General features: G+C 41.1%; 1 protein-coding gene across 8 annotated transcripts in view; it reads left to right on the top strand.

Moving 5' to 3' along the window:
* The window catches only part of PRDM10 (PR/SET domain 10), a 45,277-nt gene that overhangs the window by 9,374 nt on the left and 21,320 nt on the right, over positions 1 to 14,583 (top strand). For 5 of the 8 annotated variants that reach the window (XM_075774827.1, XM_075774825.1, XM_075774830.1 and 2 more), the window contains 10 exons: positions 351 to 540; positions 2,360 to 2,524; positions 4,159 to 4,218; positions 6,929 to 7,048; positions 8,068 to 8,275; positions 8,648 to 8,889; positions 9,971 to 10,174; positions 12,151 to 12,223; positions 12,893 to 13,010; positions 13,969 to 14,098. In XM_075774827.1, coding sequence (XP_075630942.1) covers positions 448 to 540; positions 2,360 to 2,524; positions 4,159 to 4,218; positions 6,929 to 7,048; positions 8,068 to 8,275; positions 8,648 to 8,889; positions 9,971 to 10,174; positions 12,151 to 12,223; positions 12,893 to 13,010; positions 13,969 to 14,098 — 1,413 coding nt within the window. In that variant the 5' untranslated portion in view covers positions 351 to 447. The remainder of the gene's footprint in view (positions 1 to 350; positions 541 to 2,359; positions 2,525 to 4,158; positions 4,219 to 6,928; positions 7,049 to 8,067; positions 8,276 to 8,647; positions 8,890 to 9,970; positions 10,175 to 12,150; positions 12,224 to 12,892; positions 13,011 to 13,968; positions 14,099 to 14,583) is intronic. The other 3 variants (XM_075774833.1, XM_075774832.1, XM_075774831.1) reach the window with 2 other exon arrangements.

Genomic DNA, 14,583 nt, shown 5'->3' with positions numbered 1-14,583 from the left:
TAGGTGCCAGAAGGACAATGTGAAGAATGTTTTGTGGCTGGCCTGTGGCCAAGGAAAGAAGAGCAGGAGGCATTCAGTATAATCTTTCCGTGCAGGAGGCATTCAGTATAATTCTTCAGTGCAATTGTAGCAATGGTTGACTTGTTTCTCCCTTAATAGGGCACAAAAAAGTATTACACAGCAGAATTTGAGCATGGTAAATGAGAATGCACATGTTTGTAAAGCCCCAAACCTGCTTTACTCTGGTAATGTGTTACTGTAGTGCAGTAGCTGATGATAATACCTCATACCTCTGTTCCATGTGTTACACTTGTTTTAATACCTCCATCCTCTTCTCTTTTTTCTTATAGCCATGTTACTGAAGATCACCTTGTCTTCTGGAGGTAGAAGCACAGTGAAGAGGTGAATCTATTCAGCCAGACATTCCTCCAGTAGATCTCTCTCATCATGGAGCACCATGGCAGGGAGGAGATGGACTCAAAAGAGGAAAGTCCTCAGGTGTGGCCTGACTCTGCTGAGCAGGAACAGAATACTGCTCAGGTGACTAGTGCCTTCCAGAGCTCTCGGTTTCTGCTCAGGCTGAATTGGGCTCGGTGTGGTGGCTTAGCAAGCAGGCATTCCCATTCGACCATTTTTTATAGTTGGGAAACTCAGCTTTCATTTGAGGAGAGATACAAACGTGTCTGCGGTGATTTCGGATTAAAGCTGCATTCAGCGAGCTGTGCAAACTGCAGCGGTGAATGCACAGACATCTGAAACAAGCTAAGTGAAACCAGCCAGTGGCTGTAGACGTTTCAGTGTCCAAATATATGTATAACCATGTGGGAAAGTGAAAGGATATTCAGATTAATGAATATTAACAAAATCTGTGGTCTGTGGCAGCCCATTTTGATGGCATCAGTCGAATCAGTTGGAGCTGTGGGTGGACCTTGGGGAAAGTAATATGAATAATTTTTTTCCAGTCAGATATCTGGGTAGTAGGGAAGGGAGAAATGTTAATTGTTAATGACTAATACAGTCAGATTCTTATGTATGCAGCTAGGTCCTCTGTCTCCGAGGCAATACAGCTGAGAAATTCTAGAAGACTGTAAATTGATTTATTCTTTTGAATATGTTATGACAAGGGTGCTGCCTGTCATCTGACCCACAAGCTGAGAAATTTTGGCTTTCCTGGTGATTTCCAGCTTTGAAATTTGCAAAGAAAGGCACTTTTCAATGGTCTGTGTTCTGTTATCTATACAGTGGGATAACTGTACTGTTGTTTGCATGTGGCAGTTATAAGGCTTAATTAGTATTTGCAGAGTGCTCTCCAAATGTGAAACACTGCATGCATCCTTACCGTAGTGTTTGCGTGAGGATTTATTGTACAGAATCAGCACTTAGCATCCGCAGGGGAGTACCAGGTGTCTTCTGAAACAAAAACTAAAGGTGAAACAAAGTAAATAAAATCTGTAACTGTGGCATCATTTTATGGGAAAACATTTTATGTGAATATGAACATGGATGCTAAAACTAGGTTTCTCGCTAACTGTCCTATTTTTCCCATGTGCTGAAAATGGTTTTCAGCATGTAAACGGTGTCAAAAGCTAAACATGTTCCTCTTGCCACTGGAATTAAGTATTGTAGCTTGTTTAAGTTACGCCGCTAGTCATTATTTATGATCATAATGCTCTGTCAAAATCAACTTGTTTGGATTTAAATTGCTGCCCTAGATGTAACTCGTTCCAGTAGTCCTTGGAGTCATAGCTTAATGCTTTCATTTATATGTTTCTCTGCTTAAATAGTTGAATTTTCTACTGATACAGTATGTACGTACTACAGAGAAGCAATCTAACATATGCTATTGCTGCCTCATGATAGGTGCAATACTATTACTTGAAGCAGCATCAAAGTTAATAGATTCTGTTAGCAGTTCATCAAACAGAAAAAAATTACCTCCAACTACAGAACTAGCTGAATGAAGTAATTATCATAAATCCAGAAAGGAAAATGACAATAAAGGGAAACAATATACCAATAAATCCCATAGATACAGCAGTTCAAATCTGAACTTTCTCTTATGAATTTTCAAAGCATCATGGAAGAAGTATGGGAAGGTGCCCTTTATACCAGTTAAGTCTTGAGTTAAAATGTGGAGTAAAACCGGAAACTGGTGGTAGTTCTTAAGTCCAGATTTCCATGTTGCTAGCATAATTCAGATGAGATTTTAAATGTGTACTATACAGTGAGGTTTTTATTGTGTTTAAAACAATTGGCTAGGTAGTTGGGACATGGGGTAGTCTCTGCTTTCCAAGGCACTTGTGTCTTGCATTGTTTCCCATAGGCATATGTTTCAGTACAGGATCTGTTTGTCTTCCAGGTGCACTTTGTCCCGGAGGGGGGGACAGTGGCACAGATTGTGTACAGCGACGAGCAGGACCGTCCCTCGCAGCAGGTGGTCTACACGGCGGATGGCACCTCCTACACCTCCGTGGACACCTCGGAGCACACACTCGTTTACATCCATCCCGTGGAAGCTACGCAGGCATGTGTGGTTCTGAGCCCGCCCCATTTTTGGCACTTAGAAAACAAAACAATCTTGTTTGAGATGAAAGCCAGCTACCAGCCAAGTGATACGACTGGAAAATAGCAGGCAGTTGCTCTCAATGTTTTTATCTGCCCATTGCTGAACAGGGACTTCATGCTGTTCATTTTTCTGATGTGCAAATGTGGTAAAGGATGTCGAGGCTATGAATTATGGAATGCTGGTTATTTCACTGAAGGTGGATGAAATTATAATTAAATCAAAGGTGTTTTCCAAAACATGGATAATCTCTCCAGAAATTCTGCCTCTGTTGTGTTCAGTAAAATGCTAAGAGCGGTCTAAGTGTCCTCTGGAAGAGTCCTTGTTTTGCATAGTACAGTTCTCATAATTGATAGTTACAATAACAGTCATGTCTTTTTGCAGACGATCTCAGTGTATTCAACCTAACTTTGTAGTCTCTCTTCAGAGAAGTTGTTGATTTTATAGACCTGGGTTGTTGTTGTTGTTTGTAATTATATCAAATACCGTTTTATTTTCTGACAGCATGCGTTTATGTGGAGTTAATATAGTATGCATCTGTACCTCTGTGTGGACAGATAAAAAGAGGAACAGGCATGCTTTGTCGAGAATATTTGATATTGTCTTTGCTGACAGGACAGATTAGCGATGCTACAAAGTGCGCGTACATGACACCCGCAGCAACACTGGCATAGCCTTGCGCGGCGTGGTCTCTCTATTGTGCAGTTCTTAGCTGTTATATAAAAGCAACTTCTATATGGTGGGATGTTCTGAAAGGATAAGATGTTTTGAGAGGATATTTCCCAGGAAGTTACTGACCAAGTCACTCAAACTCTGAATACTATAATTTTGTCAAAGGAGGTGTAATATTAAGACACTGCCATGCAACTGAGATGAAATTATCAAAGCGCTAATGGAATTTGTGTTATTCCATGCTTCATTTTGTTGGAGCCAGACTGCTACAAGCTCAGATATTTCAAGTTTTGGCAAGTAAGCAAGGCCAACCTCAGTCAATACTTAATTTTCATCTGTGCCTTGCATTTTGCTAGGGAGAAGCCCTCCTGTCTGGGCAGTTCTTGCAGGCTACTGTAAGAATATTGGAGTTGGCACGTCTTCTAAGAAATTAACCAACCACTGTCCTGGTCGTATCAAATTCACTTATAGGATATGCCTGATATGTGCATGCTTTCTTTTGAGGAATGCTCTTGAGAATTTGCAGAAGGATAAAGTTAATAGTCGTCATCTGTCCTGCCCTCAGGTGTTACTTAGCTTTCGTACAGCTATTGAACTCGTTCTGTAGAATTTATCAAATCGGCAATTGACAAAGTGGTATCTGTATTTAAAATAAAATCCTGTGAAGCACTTTAAGTATATAGATGAAAAGTGCCACGTAAATATGTTAATATCTTTTTATGGAGCACTACCTAATTTTAGTTTAATCTCTATGCATGTGGGTTCACATGGGTAAGTTGGATTAGTCTGTTGTGGTAATAGGCAGATTAGAAGTTAGCAAATGATCTAATGTGGATCACTTCTTGGTGACAGGGTAATTTTTGTGTGAGTTGGGAGGAAACAACCCCAAGGCCGGTTTGATAAGCTTTTTTCACTTTGTCTAGACTCTGTTTACAGATCCGTCCCAAGTGGCTTACGTCCAACAGGATGCCACCACCCAGCAGGTAAGAAAGAGACATTAATTTCCTTGGGCCTGAAACTGTTACTGAAGGTAGAGGGACCTTGTTGTGGCAGTAGAGCATAATAACTGATCTCTGAATTTGTCAAATGGCAATCCTCGGTCATGTGCTGTCATGCCAGTGATCAGGAGCAAAAAGCTTATGATAACAAGCTGCTATTATCTTGGTTAGTGCATGAATGTCAATAGAAAGTTAAGAGTGCTTGAGGCTTTGGTTTGTTTTTTAATTCACGTTCAATAAAAATACTCATTTACTGCCCTAAATATAATGAAAACTCTTTTAACAGTGTCTCTTTAAGTTGACGAGGTGATGTGGCTGACTTTATTTTAATGTCCTTCTGGAAAGACTGGGTCCTTGTACAGATTCACATCCAAATGCCTTTAAATTCAGAAAGGCTCTCAAGGGATAGAAATTTTGGATCAAATTGTAGATTTACTAGAAACGTCACAGGAAATTAATTGTAAAAGCTGAAGTAGTTCAGTTACTGGCTCCCTTACCTTACAAGGGCATCTCAGGTCTGATGTGCTCGCCAGCGTGAAGTGGGTGAGGAACAGAACAAAACTGGAGCCTGCATTTGTAAAGTTTTGATGATTTTTCTTTTTTATCTATCGTGGATGTGAAGGTTTTGTTGATAACTTTTACTAGTATCTTTGGGGACTGCATTGTTGTAATCAGGTATAGGTGCTTTCAGATCTAGATTTCTAGTCGAAATTCTCCGCTTGTCATCGAGACTTAAAATCATTACTGCTTGGGGAGTTTTTAATGGCATCTGTGAATTGACACATTAGATCATTACTAATGCTGTCATGAAAATACGTATTTATTGACAGTCTAGGGGCAGAGTGAAGGGTTGAATGTGCACTGAAAATAAACTTTCTTCTTGCTAAAAGAGCTCTAAACTTTTGAGGCACAGATGGGAAACGATATGACTGACACAGTAAAGGTGTCACCTGTTTTTTTTCCAGTTCTCTGGAGGTAGTCAGAGTGTCATTCTGGAAATCCTATTTAATTGTCTTAAGGCTCATCTTACAAATAAATATATGATCTAATTAAAAGTAGAGATTACTTATATCTGCAGTGCAAATGACACTCTGAGAGCAGAGACGGTGTGCTGTAGCTATCCCACATTGAGTATCAAGGGCGTGAGCACTTGTCTGTGTGTCCTCAGTCCGTCCTCCCTTCCAACACTGACAGCAGTCCCAGCAGAGATGTTTGTTTGCCTGTGAATAGTTAGTCCCTCATTGTGGCAGCTCCGGCCTCTGCAGGTGTTTTTACATCAACATTTCATGTGGGACATCCCCGAACTGACAACAAATATTAAAAATACTAATCAAAGCTCCTCTTGTCTTTGAAAAGAAACTTTATTTTAAAAAGAAATGGAAGGGTTTTTAAAAGTAATGCCTATGTTCCTTGCAAGTGTCTGACATGGAAGTGAAAGTAAGGATATGTTTGAAGTGTGATTAGTAGTAGGAAATGCTAATATGAGGTACAAATAGACACAAGCTCGTGTGAACATCTCGTAGCTGGCAGACCTGGAGGTGTGCCATTGAATAATGATGCCTTTTCTGTTGCCACTTGGCATCAGAAATGCCAATACCAGACAGCTTGGTTCAGCTGTCGCCTTGGCGGTTTTCTCCTCACTGTCACACGGTTCCCTGAAGTCTTTTTGCTGTGGTTTTTAAGCAGTTTCATAAATTACTCTTCATACCTCTTTAAACAAAACAACTAGATTTGAAGTTTTAAGACTGCCTATCTACTTGTTATGGATTTTCTTGTCTGCTCCGTCACTGTTGGCACAACTCGCTGTTCTCAGTTTTATCTGATATTTATTAAACACTCTGTAGAGGGGCAGGGGATTTAATTTTAGTGGAAAAGCTGTCCAACAGTCAGAGGCACAAACTAGAAGCCACAGGATGTCAGCTGTAGAGAAGGATGAAAAATCATGCAGGGTAACGGTGCAAATTCCTGTATAGATGAGCAGGAAACAAGAGACAGGAAAGGTGATTCCTAGGATCTTAATTCTGCTTTGTTTTATCACTGAATGGGTGGGAGCAGTATGGTAATAGGTATTCATTTTCTTGTAACTACACAAAAAAAAGAGTATGAAACCAAGCAAAAATGTATAGTGTGACCAAATAATGTAAAGAAAAAATGTTGGAATTCTCTCATTTGAGTGCTTGATCTTCCAATGAGGTCAATACACACTCTTGTTTTTATAATGAATCTTGGTTGACTTCAGCAAAAGAAAGATAGGCAAAAAGAAGAGATGCTGCTTTTTCCTTCTTTACCTTTTCCCTTAAAAAAAAAAAAAAGGCAAATTTGGAGATAGAAGAGAAAAAGACCCCAAACCACTGGTTTTTCCAAGAGCTAAAGAGCTCCTTGCATCTGTTTTTAGTGCAATTTGAACCCTGGCTGGATAGAACCTGAATTTAAAGCCAAAAGTGGGAGATACGAAACTCAAAGACTGCAAAATCTAGACTGATTTTTTTGAAGCCTTTCCCTTTGTCCCTTGATCTGCAGGTTTTGTCCAAGTCCATCATCTCTACTAACAAAAAAAAATTAAAAAAAAAAAAATCATTAAAATGCTGCAGGTTTTGACCTAGTGTAGGACTTGAGGGAGCTTTGCATGCAGGGCACTGCCCGTATGTGACTGATGGAAATGACGCAGTGCTAAAATGAGTGCCTATAATTTTAGGTAACTGTGCTCTTGCCTGCTGCTGCTCAAAGCATGAATCCCACCAACCTGTCCGTGCTCGGCAACGTTGCCGAACCCCCCCAGCAAATGGGTCTGGAGCAGGGTCCACAAGCAGATAGAGTAAGTTGCCAGGCACCCTTTTCTTTTAACTGTACGAGTGCACCGATTTCATTGCTCCATTGTCTCAGGTGGTGAAACATGTCTGAGTGATATGGAAGATGCGAGAAAGCTGTAGCACAGATTTGTACTGTCTTTCATAGTCTCACCATGGAATGTGTGGGGGTTTTTTTAGGGAGAGATTGCGTATTTAATATACAGAGAAACCTGTTCTACAGATTGTTCTGTCTTGAGCAACCACCTTAAAATACTCTCTTCAGCTTTGAAAAGCAGAGTTAACAGAAGGTGTAATGCTGACTGTCACATAGGACTAACATCCACTGGGTCTCTTTGCCAATCTTTTAAGACAGCTTTACTGTGCGGAGTATTTCTTGTTCTCTACCTGAGAAACTGGCGTGGGTGATGGAATATCCTGTGCAGTGCACTTCAGTTAATTTTTGCATTTTTTTCCTAGGGAAATAAAGGGATAAACTTGAAAATCGGTGAGAGAGTACAATGCCCTCAACTGTCCTCCATGTCCCATAGCTTTTATCTAGTCTCCATGTTGTCTCATCCCTTATTGATCTCTACATGTGTGCTTTGGGGATTGTTTTTGTTTGATTGTATGATAGGAGAGGAAAGACCATGTGCCAAAGTGTGGGTTCTCTTGCTTGTACAGAAGAGGTTAAAATAAAGCTTTAGGCTCTAGATAATTTCCACAGAGCCTGGACTTCATTTCAGACCTTCTGTGAGAGTCCAGAACTTCTCTGATTTCAGTTTCTTCTCCTGAGCAGCCAGCCCTTGGCAGGGTAGAGCTAGGTAGTAACACAGAGCTGTCGTCCTGAGTGAGCCTGTCAGCAGCAGTGATGCGCGACATCCCTCAGCAATGGTTTATCATGTTGCTTCACTTTCGCTTGTCCTTCTTTCCATTTCCAAAGGGAGCAGAAAGGTTAGACTTGGCGAGAACCTTCATTGCTTGTCTTTGTAAGAGCGTTTTTCCTTGTGAATCAATTTGGATTGTTTGTTGTGAATTCTCTCCTCAGGCATCGTTACCGGTGCATAATCAGGTGTTACCTCCTATGGAGGCAGTGGATGGTTCTGACCCATTAGCACCTCTGCAGAATCAAATGGGAAGGATGGAAACAAAAGAGGAAGATGATGAGGATGAAGATGAGGATGAAGATGGGGAAGACACTGACATGGATGAATGGGATCCGGATCCACCTCGACCCTTTGATCCCAATGATTTGTGTAAGCATATGAAGTAGTATGTAGAGAATTGGCTGCCCTCCTTTCTTTTCTTTCCCCTCCATCCACCCTCTAGTAAATGGAGCTGAAAAGCATTCAGATTTTAGCAGTAATAAGTAAACCCCTTTATACCCAGAAACATTGACTCGTATTGAGCTGCCTTGCTGAAAAGACAAGGTTCTATCTTAGGTGGAGCCTCTGAGCGGCTTTGTTCTTCATTTTGCAGGAGTCTGCGCTCTCTAACGTTTTAAAATGTAGTCAGACTATTGGAATAAATGTTCCATAGCTGAGGCAAAGATGTTTAGAGAGAGATAAGGCTGTCTCTTCTGAGCTGGTGCGTGTCTGCCTGACAGTCATGTCCTCTCTGTGTTGTAGGGTGTGAAGAGTGTAATAACGCGCATCCCTCTGTGTGTCCAAAACATGGACCTTTGCATCCGATCCCAAACCGGCCTGTGCTGACCAGGGCGAGAGCCAGCCTCCCCTTGGTGCTCTATATAGACAGGTTTTTGGGAGGAGTGTTCTCCAAAAGGCGTATCCCCAAACGCACGCAGTTTGGACCTGTGGAAGGACCCTTGGTTAGACAAACTGAACTCAAAGACTGTTATATTCATTTGAAGGTAAGAGGGCATGTGTGTGGGAGAAGAGTGCTTAAGCTCTGATTTTTTTCATGAGTGTGTCGCTCTGCCTTGATCAGTTACTTCACTGGAGGTGTTCTTTTGTTACTTCCATCTCCAGATAACTTGGAAATACCCAGATTGCTTTGGCTTGAAATCTACTCTGTTATTCAGGGAGACACAGTAATCATGGTGAATATTCTGGCATTATGGTGTTATGATATATACAACTTTAATGTTGAGTGCTGTGAATCACTCTCCCATGGGGTGAAGCAGCATCTGGACATAAAAATAGCAGCCCTGTCTGAGGATGTTTTGCAGCCATTATTTTGTGTCATGCTGTAACTTAAGTTAAAAATATTTTTCTTCCCCCTTATTCCCTACTCTCCCCCACAAGATGTAGGGGAGAGGAGACATTTTTCTCCCCTTCCCCATGCCAAGTCGTTAGTGTGAGGTATAATGCATTTGACTCACTTCTATCCATTTACTTACTGGTTCCATTATGGGAATTGGTCCTTTATTTGCTGGAGATCAGGCCTACAGTCTTAGGAGCGCTGGTCTCTGATGGTAAGTGTCTGACAAGGAGGTTGTGACCACAGGCAGATTCACTAACCCAACAGCAGTTCAGCTAAAGAAGCACTGCTTCCAGCTTGAGGCAGTGTCACAAGTCAGGAAACAAAAGGAGAAGTGGGTCTGCCAGTTAGAAACATCTGACAACTGATGTGGTGTAGCCTACTAAAGCTACGGCTTCTTTTGTGCCTCACTTGTAGCCACATGTCAAGTACTATGCCTGACCCTTTTAATGAATGCTTCTTGCCCTTGAAAGCCATGGAAGGGTCTATCGTGTCTCCCTAGTTAGAGCTCTACCTGTTTTTAAGCATTTTTCTCAGTGCTGCCTGTTTCTGGATCCCTGTTAGCAAAGAAAGCGAATTAGCTATGCTTTCATTGCTTTCTTGATGTACAAGTTGCATGGGTGCAGTAGTGGGTTTTTTGTGGTTTTTGTTTGGGGTTTTTTTTTCCTAGAAAAATTCTTTTGAACCTGCTGCCAGGCAGTTTAGTCACATGTAATTGGATTTTGCTACAGGTGTCTCTTGATAAGGGTGACAGAAAAGACAGAGATTTGCAAGAGGACCTGTGGTTTGAACTTTCTAGCGAGGCTCTTTGTAACTGGATGATGTTTGTGCGTCCGGCTCAAAACCATTTGGAGCAGAACCTAGTAGCATATCAGTACGGCCACCATATTTATTACACAACCATTAAAAACGTGGAGCCCAAGCAGGAACTCAAGGTATGGCATTGCTCGTGTTTCGTGATTAGTTTTTCTGCTGATGAAATCAAATCGTAGAGTTGTGACCTAATAAGTGCATCTCCAAGTGCCAGAAATGATTGCTGTAAATAATTTTAGGGCTGGTTTTCCTCTGATAAAGCACATAATGGCCTGAATCAATTGTCACTGAAGTCAGTTAGTAGTTAGCCACTGACTTATGGGTTTTAAATGAGCTTTGGCTCAGGTCAAAAAATGAGGAAGTTGAAAAGAAGAGTATGTAAATGATTTGTCTGTCACTGTCATGCTTTACACTGCATGTATTTTGCTGATGCAATCTAATTCTTATTGCAGCAGTCTTATTCTTTTTAGTTCTGGATGACCTTTCCAGTTAGTCCTGTGTGCCTTTGACTTGTTTTCTGGTGCCTTAAGTGAATCTGGTCTCTCACTTTCCTGGAACTTTTGAAACTTTGCATGTGGAAAATGATAATGGATATTGTGACTTCCCTGTGAGTTACTTTTTGTTCCCTCTAAAAATGTATTGATTACTTTGAGCTCAAAGCAGCGTGGCTGACTGAGATGGCCTTTGTTTTCAACATCTTTTGGGGAACTGGGGGTAACCGAGAAACTTTAATATCAGGAAATTGTTTGTTCTTCTTCACATCTCTTCACATAGATTGCAACAATTTACCAAAAACAAGTTTAAACACACTTAGCTAAATCAGGGCAAAAGTACTTACACACTGATGATGATTTTTAAGAGTAGGATTTTTTTTTGGTTTCTCTGAAATCAGTCTTTAATTTAAGCCAAATCACTAGAAAACTTGTTAATCCATTTTAAGGGTATGCAAACATCATTTTCTCAATCAATTTGAAATCAGACTTTAATTAAATCTGTACAGACCTGCCTGTAGAAGCACCATTTTTCTTGCTTCATGTGTTAGTAGTGTCTTTTGGGGAAAAATTGGTTGGGTAATTGAAAGCTAATTACCTAGGCTCCATAATGTGTTTTCCTCCCCTAGTAAGACATTCATATAAACTTTGTCCAAAGATTGAGCTAGGAGGATCAGTCAGTTAAAGTTGAGAACTTCCGTGTAGCACGACAGGTGAGTAGTAGTCTAGGGACTCCAAGCTTTGTTCTTTGTCCAGCTAGTGAGATGCCTGCAAAGTAACATGCACCTGCTAGTGAGTCTTTGACGGAGCTAGAAATGCCGCTCATCACTGCTGTGAAAACACCTGAGGCCCACTGCAAGTTCAAACTTGCCCAGGTCTTTAATATTGAAAATCTCTTCATGCCTTCTTGAAGAAATCTCTTCTGAAATGGAACCATTTAAATTAAGCAGTAAGATAAAATGAGAAATGATGCAAGAATTTTCAGCTAAATGTGAGCATCTGAATTTAGGCTCTAATAAACTTTGTCTTTCTGCCTCCTGTGGTTCTCTCTGCTGAAGGCTTGCTAAATCCCTCTTGTAAAGAAAGTGGGTCCAGCACGCTGCAGCCTGGCCGTTCTTTGTCATACTGCTCCAATCCTTCAGAAGTTCAGAAACATTTTAAATGAGTCTCTGTGGACAGTGCTGCCTATTGTCTATGTAAAAAGAGTGGGAAAGAAATGGGAAATCCCCCGAGTTAAAAACTTCTCTTGGTACAACAACTAACAGTACTCTGCTAACATCCATCCTTTACGATCATGCAGTTGGGTCTAGAGAGAGTAATCTTATTTCCTTTAGAACTACAGGTAGCCATGTGTGAGATTAACATTCATATTTGGAGGCCATACCTTAAAATTAAATGGATATGCTTTCTGAGCAAAGCTCTTTTATTCCTCAGTGGGGGCATATTGATCTCAATAGGCTTTATTATTGAGGATGAAAGGAGCAATCAGAGTTAGTGGTTGAGGTGAGTGAAGTAAATGTATTGCTTAAAAACCATTTTCAAATTAATTCCCCTTAGTTCTAGTTCCATCTAAGCACGCATTCTGTTATCTTGTGTCCCTGCTGCAGGTGTGGTACGCTGCCTCTTATGCAGAGTTTGTGAACCAGAAGATCCATGACATATCTGAGGAGGAAAGGAAGGGTAACTTGGGCTCTTCTGCTCTCTGTTTCTGCAGTGTGATGGTGGTTGGGTGTTGCACTTCTTAATTTCAAGTGTATGGCCTGCATAGTGCTCCCAAGTTTCTGCTAGGTTGAAGAAAAGTTGAGCCAGATAATCTAGATTGTATTATTGGGACTTATTTCTGCTACTTTTCGCGTGCTAATATTACTATAATTTAACCTTCTGCCTCAGTTTGTGGGAAGCATTAGGTTGCTGCTGGAAAGAGGTATGTTTCTGTCCTTGATGTCTAATGTTGAGTCTGTGTCATAAACTGATGTGCTACTGCTTTACATTGAGAAATTTCTCTTGACTTCCCCAAACTTTTATGCCAGGGATAGAATCCTGTAGGTGCTCTCTTCCATAGAAGGGTATATTTCAAAATCTCCCTGAATTTCAAGCAGCGTGTATCATCCATATGAATTGTCCCCAGTGACCTTTTTGTTTTTCTGCGATGAGCTGTAGTCATGCCACAGTGCAGAGGGGATAAAAGCAAAGCTTAAATGGAGCAGTCCTGGATATTCAGCAGTCTAACCTTCAGGGGAGAAATATGGCCCACAGAGGACAGAAAGGTTTGCGGAGCAGGGGGGGAAAATGAGGCGTTCAATTGGTGGTGACTGAAATGCTGTTATTGACATTTCCAATTGAACGTAGTTCTCAGAGAGCAAGAGAAGAACTGGCCGTGTTACGAGTGCAATCGTCGCTTCATGAGCTCTGAGCAGCTCCAGCAGCACCTCAACTCCCATGATGAGAAGCTGGACTTCTTCAGCAGGTACCAAAAGCTTTAGCTTTGTCTCTATATCGCTATGGGGCTTCCCCAAACTTGCAGAAAGGAGGGTCTTTGCCCTACAAATCTTGTTGACCAGCTTGGGTACCCATGAGAGAACGGCTCAGCACCAGCAGGTAAGATTATAGCACCAGGAAGCTGGTTGGTGTAAGAGACTTTACGACAGAAGTAGCTTGAGGGGAAATAAATATCCCGTCGAAACCAGTGAGATTTGGTTTTGCTTTTGGTGGTTCGCCAATGGCTTAAAAAATGGCCATGTTTCAGTGGCACAATATTGAAATACTGATGCTTCTCAGATGTATGCAGATACAGAGGTTGGAGAACAAAACTTCTAGTGCTTTGGCTGCACAGTGGGCTGGCAAGGTAGTTCTTCCTGATCTAGTAAAAGTTGAACCTACAAACATCCATCAGATGGCAGAAAGCATTGGTGCCTTCTTTTTTCTGAAACTTAGCAAGTGGCTACATTTTGTTGTCTTTATTTTTGACACAGAAAATTTATTCCCTTCAGTTTACTGCCAGACATCAAGGGATAAGTACCTTTTTGGGGAGGGATGTTATGGCTTCAGGTTTTAAATTTGTTTCCTTGTGCACTTGTTCCATCTAGCTGACAATATTTTCCAGCACCCAATGCACTGGGCTGTTGGAAGTAGGAGAGTTGCAGAGGACTTGCTAGAAGCCAGTAGTCCTGTCGGTCCCACGATTAGTGAAATAAATTTTAATGTGTTCTGGACTTTGATTTCTCATAGAGCACCAAAAAAAAAAGTTACCAGCCAGTACCCTATTGTTTTGCTGCCAGAATTTCTTCAGGTTTTATTATTTACTACAGGCCTTTGTTACAGAGTTGTACGGGTGAATAGTAATGCTGAGAGAGAATGCACAAAATCAGTGGAGATTCCAAATCCATCTTTTTTGTCTCTAACCTGGAGCACTATGTATTCTGCAGAGCCAGAGGCCGAGGTCGTGGACGAGGAAAGAGGCGGTTTGGACCAGGCAGACGCCCGGGACGCCCTCCCAAATTTATGCGTATGGAAGTAACCAGTGAAAATGGGGAAAAATGTGAAGAAGGGACGCAGGTATATTTTTGGGGATGGGGAGGAGGAAAAACAATAAATCATGTGGAATGTAAACTCTTGACTAAAAGAATTTGGAGCATCAGAGCAAATTGAGGGTGTGCTTTGGATTTATACCCAAGTAATTCTTGGTTTTCTAGCTGTGATTCTCTGCCAGGGGAGCATGCTACTTTCCTTCTATAAAAACCTGTAAAATCACTTGCAGTTCTACAGCAAGTTTCATCCCAAAGCACTTAGTAGTGAGATAGGTTATTGCAGCAGTTTAGCAGCATCACAAAAGTAATTTAGACAGTAAAACTGTAATGGGAATTTAGGTTTGTATTTGTCCTTTCTGGAACGTGAGGTCAGAGTCTGCTCTTGTAACTGTTGCTGGTAGAATTAAATCTGTTTGAGCTATGATTCTTTATGATGTTTTAATATTAACAGAAGGGCCTCCTGTAGGCATTCTTATTGCAAAATGTTCTCTTGCTTGTGGCTGTTGGTTATGT

Source organism: Balearica regulorum, chromosome 23 (assembly GCF_011004875.1).
Source record: "Balearica regulorum gibbericeps isolate bBalReg1 chromosome 23, bBalReg1.pri, whole genome shotgun sequence".
Lineage (NCBI taxonomy): Eukaryota > Metazoa > Chordata > Aves > Gruiformes > Gruidae > Balearica > Balearica regulorum.
This window is presented reverse-complemented; position numbering and strand designations above follow the sequence as displayed.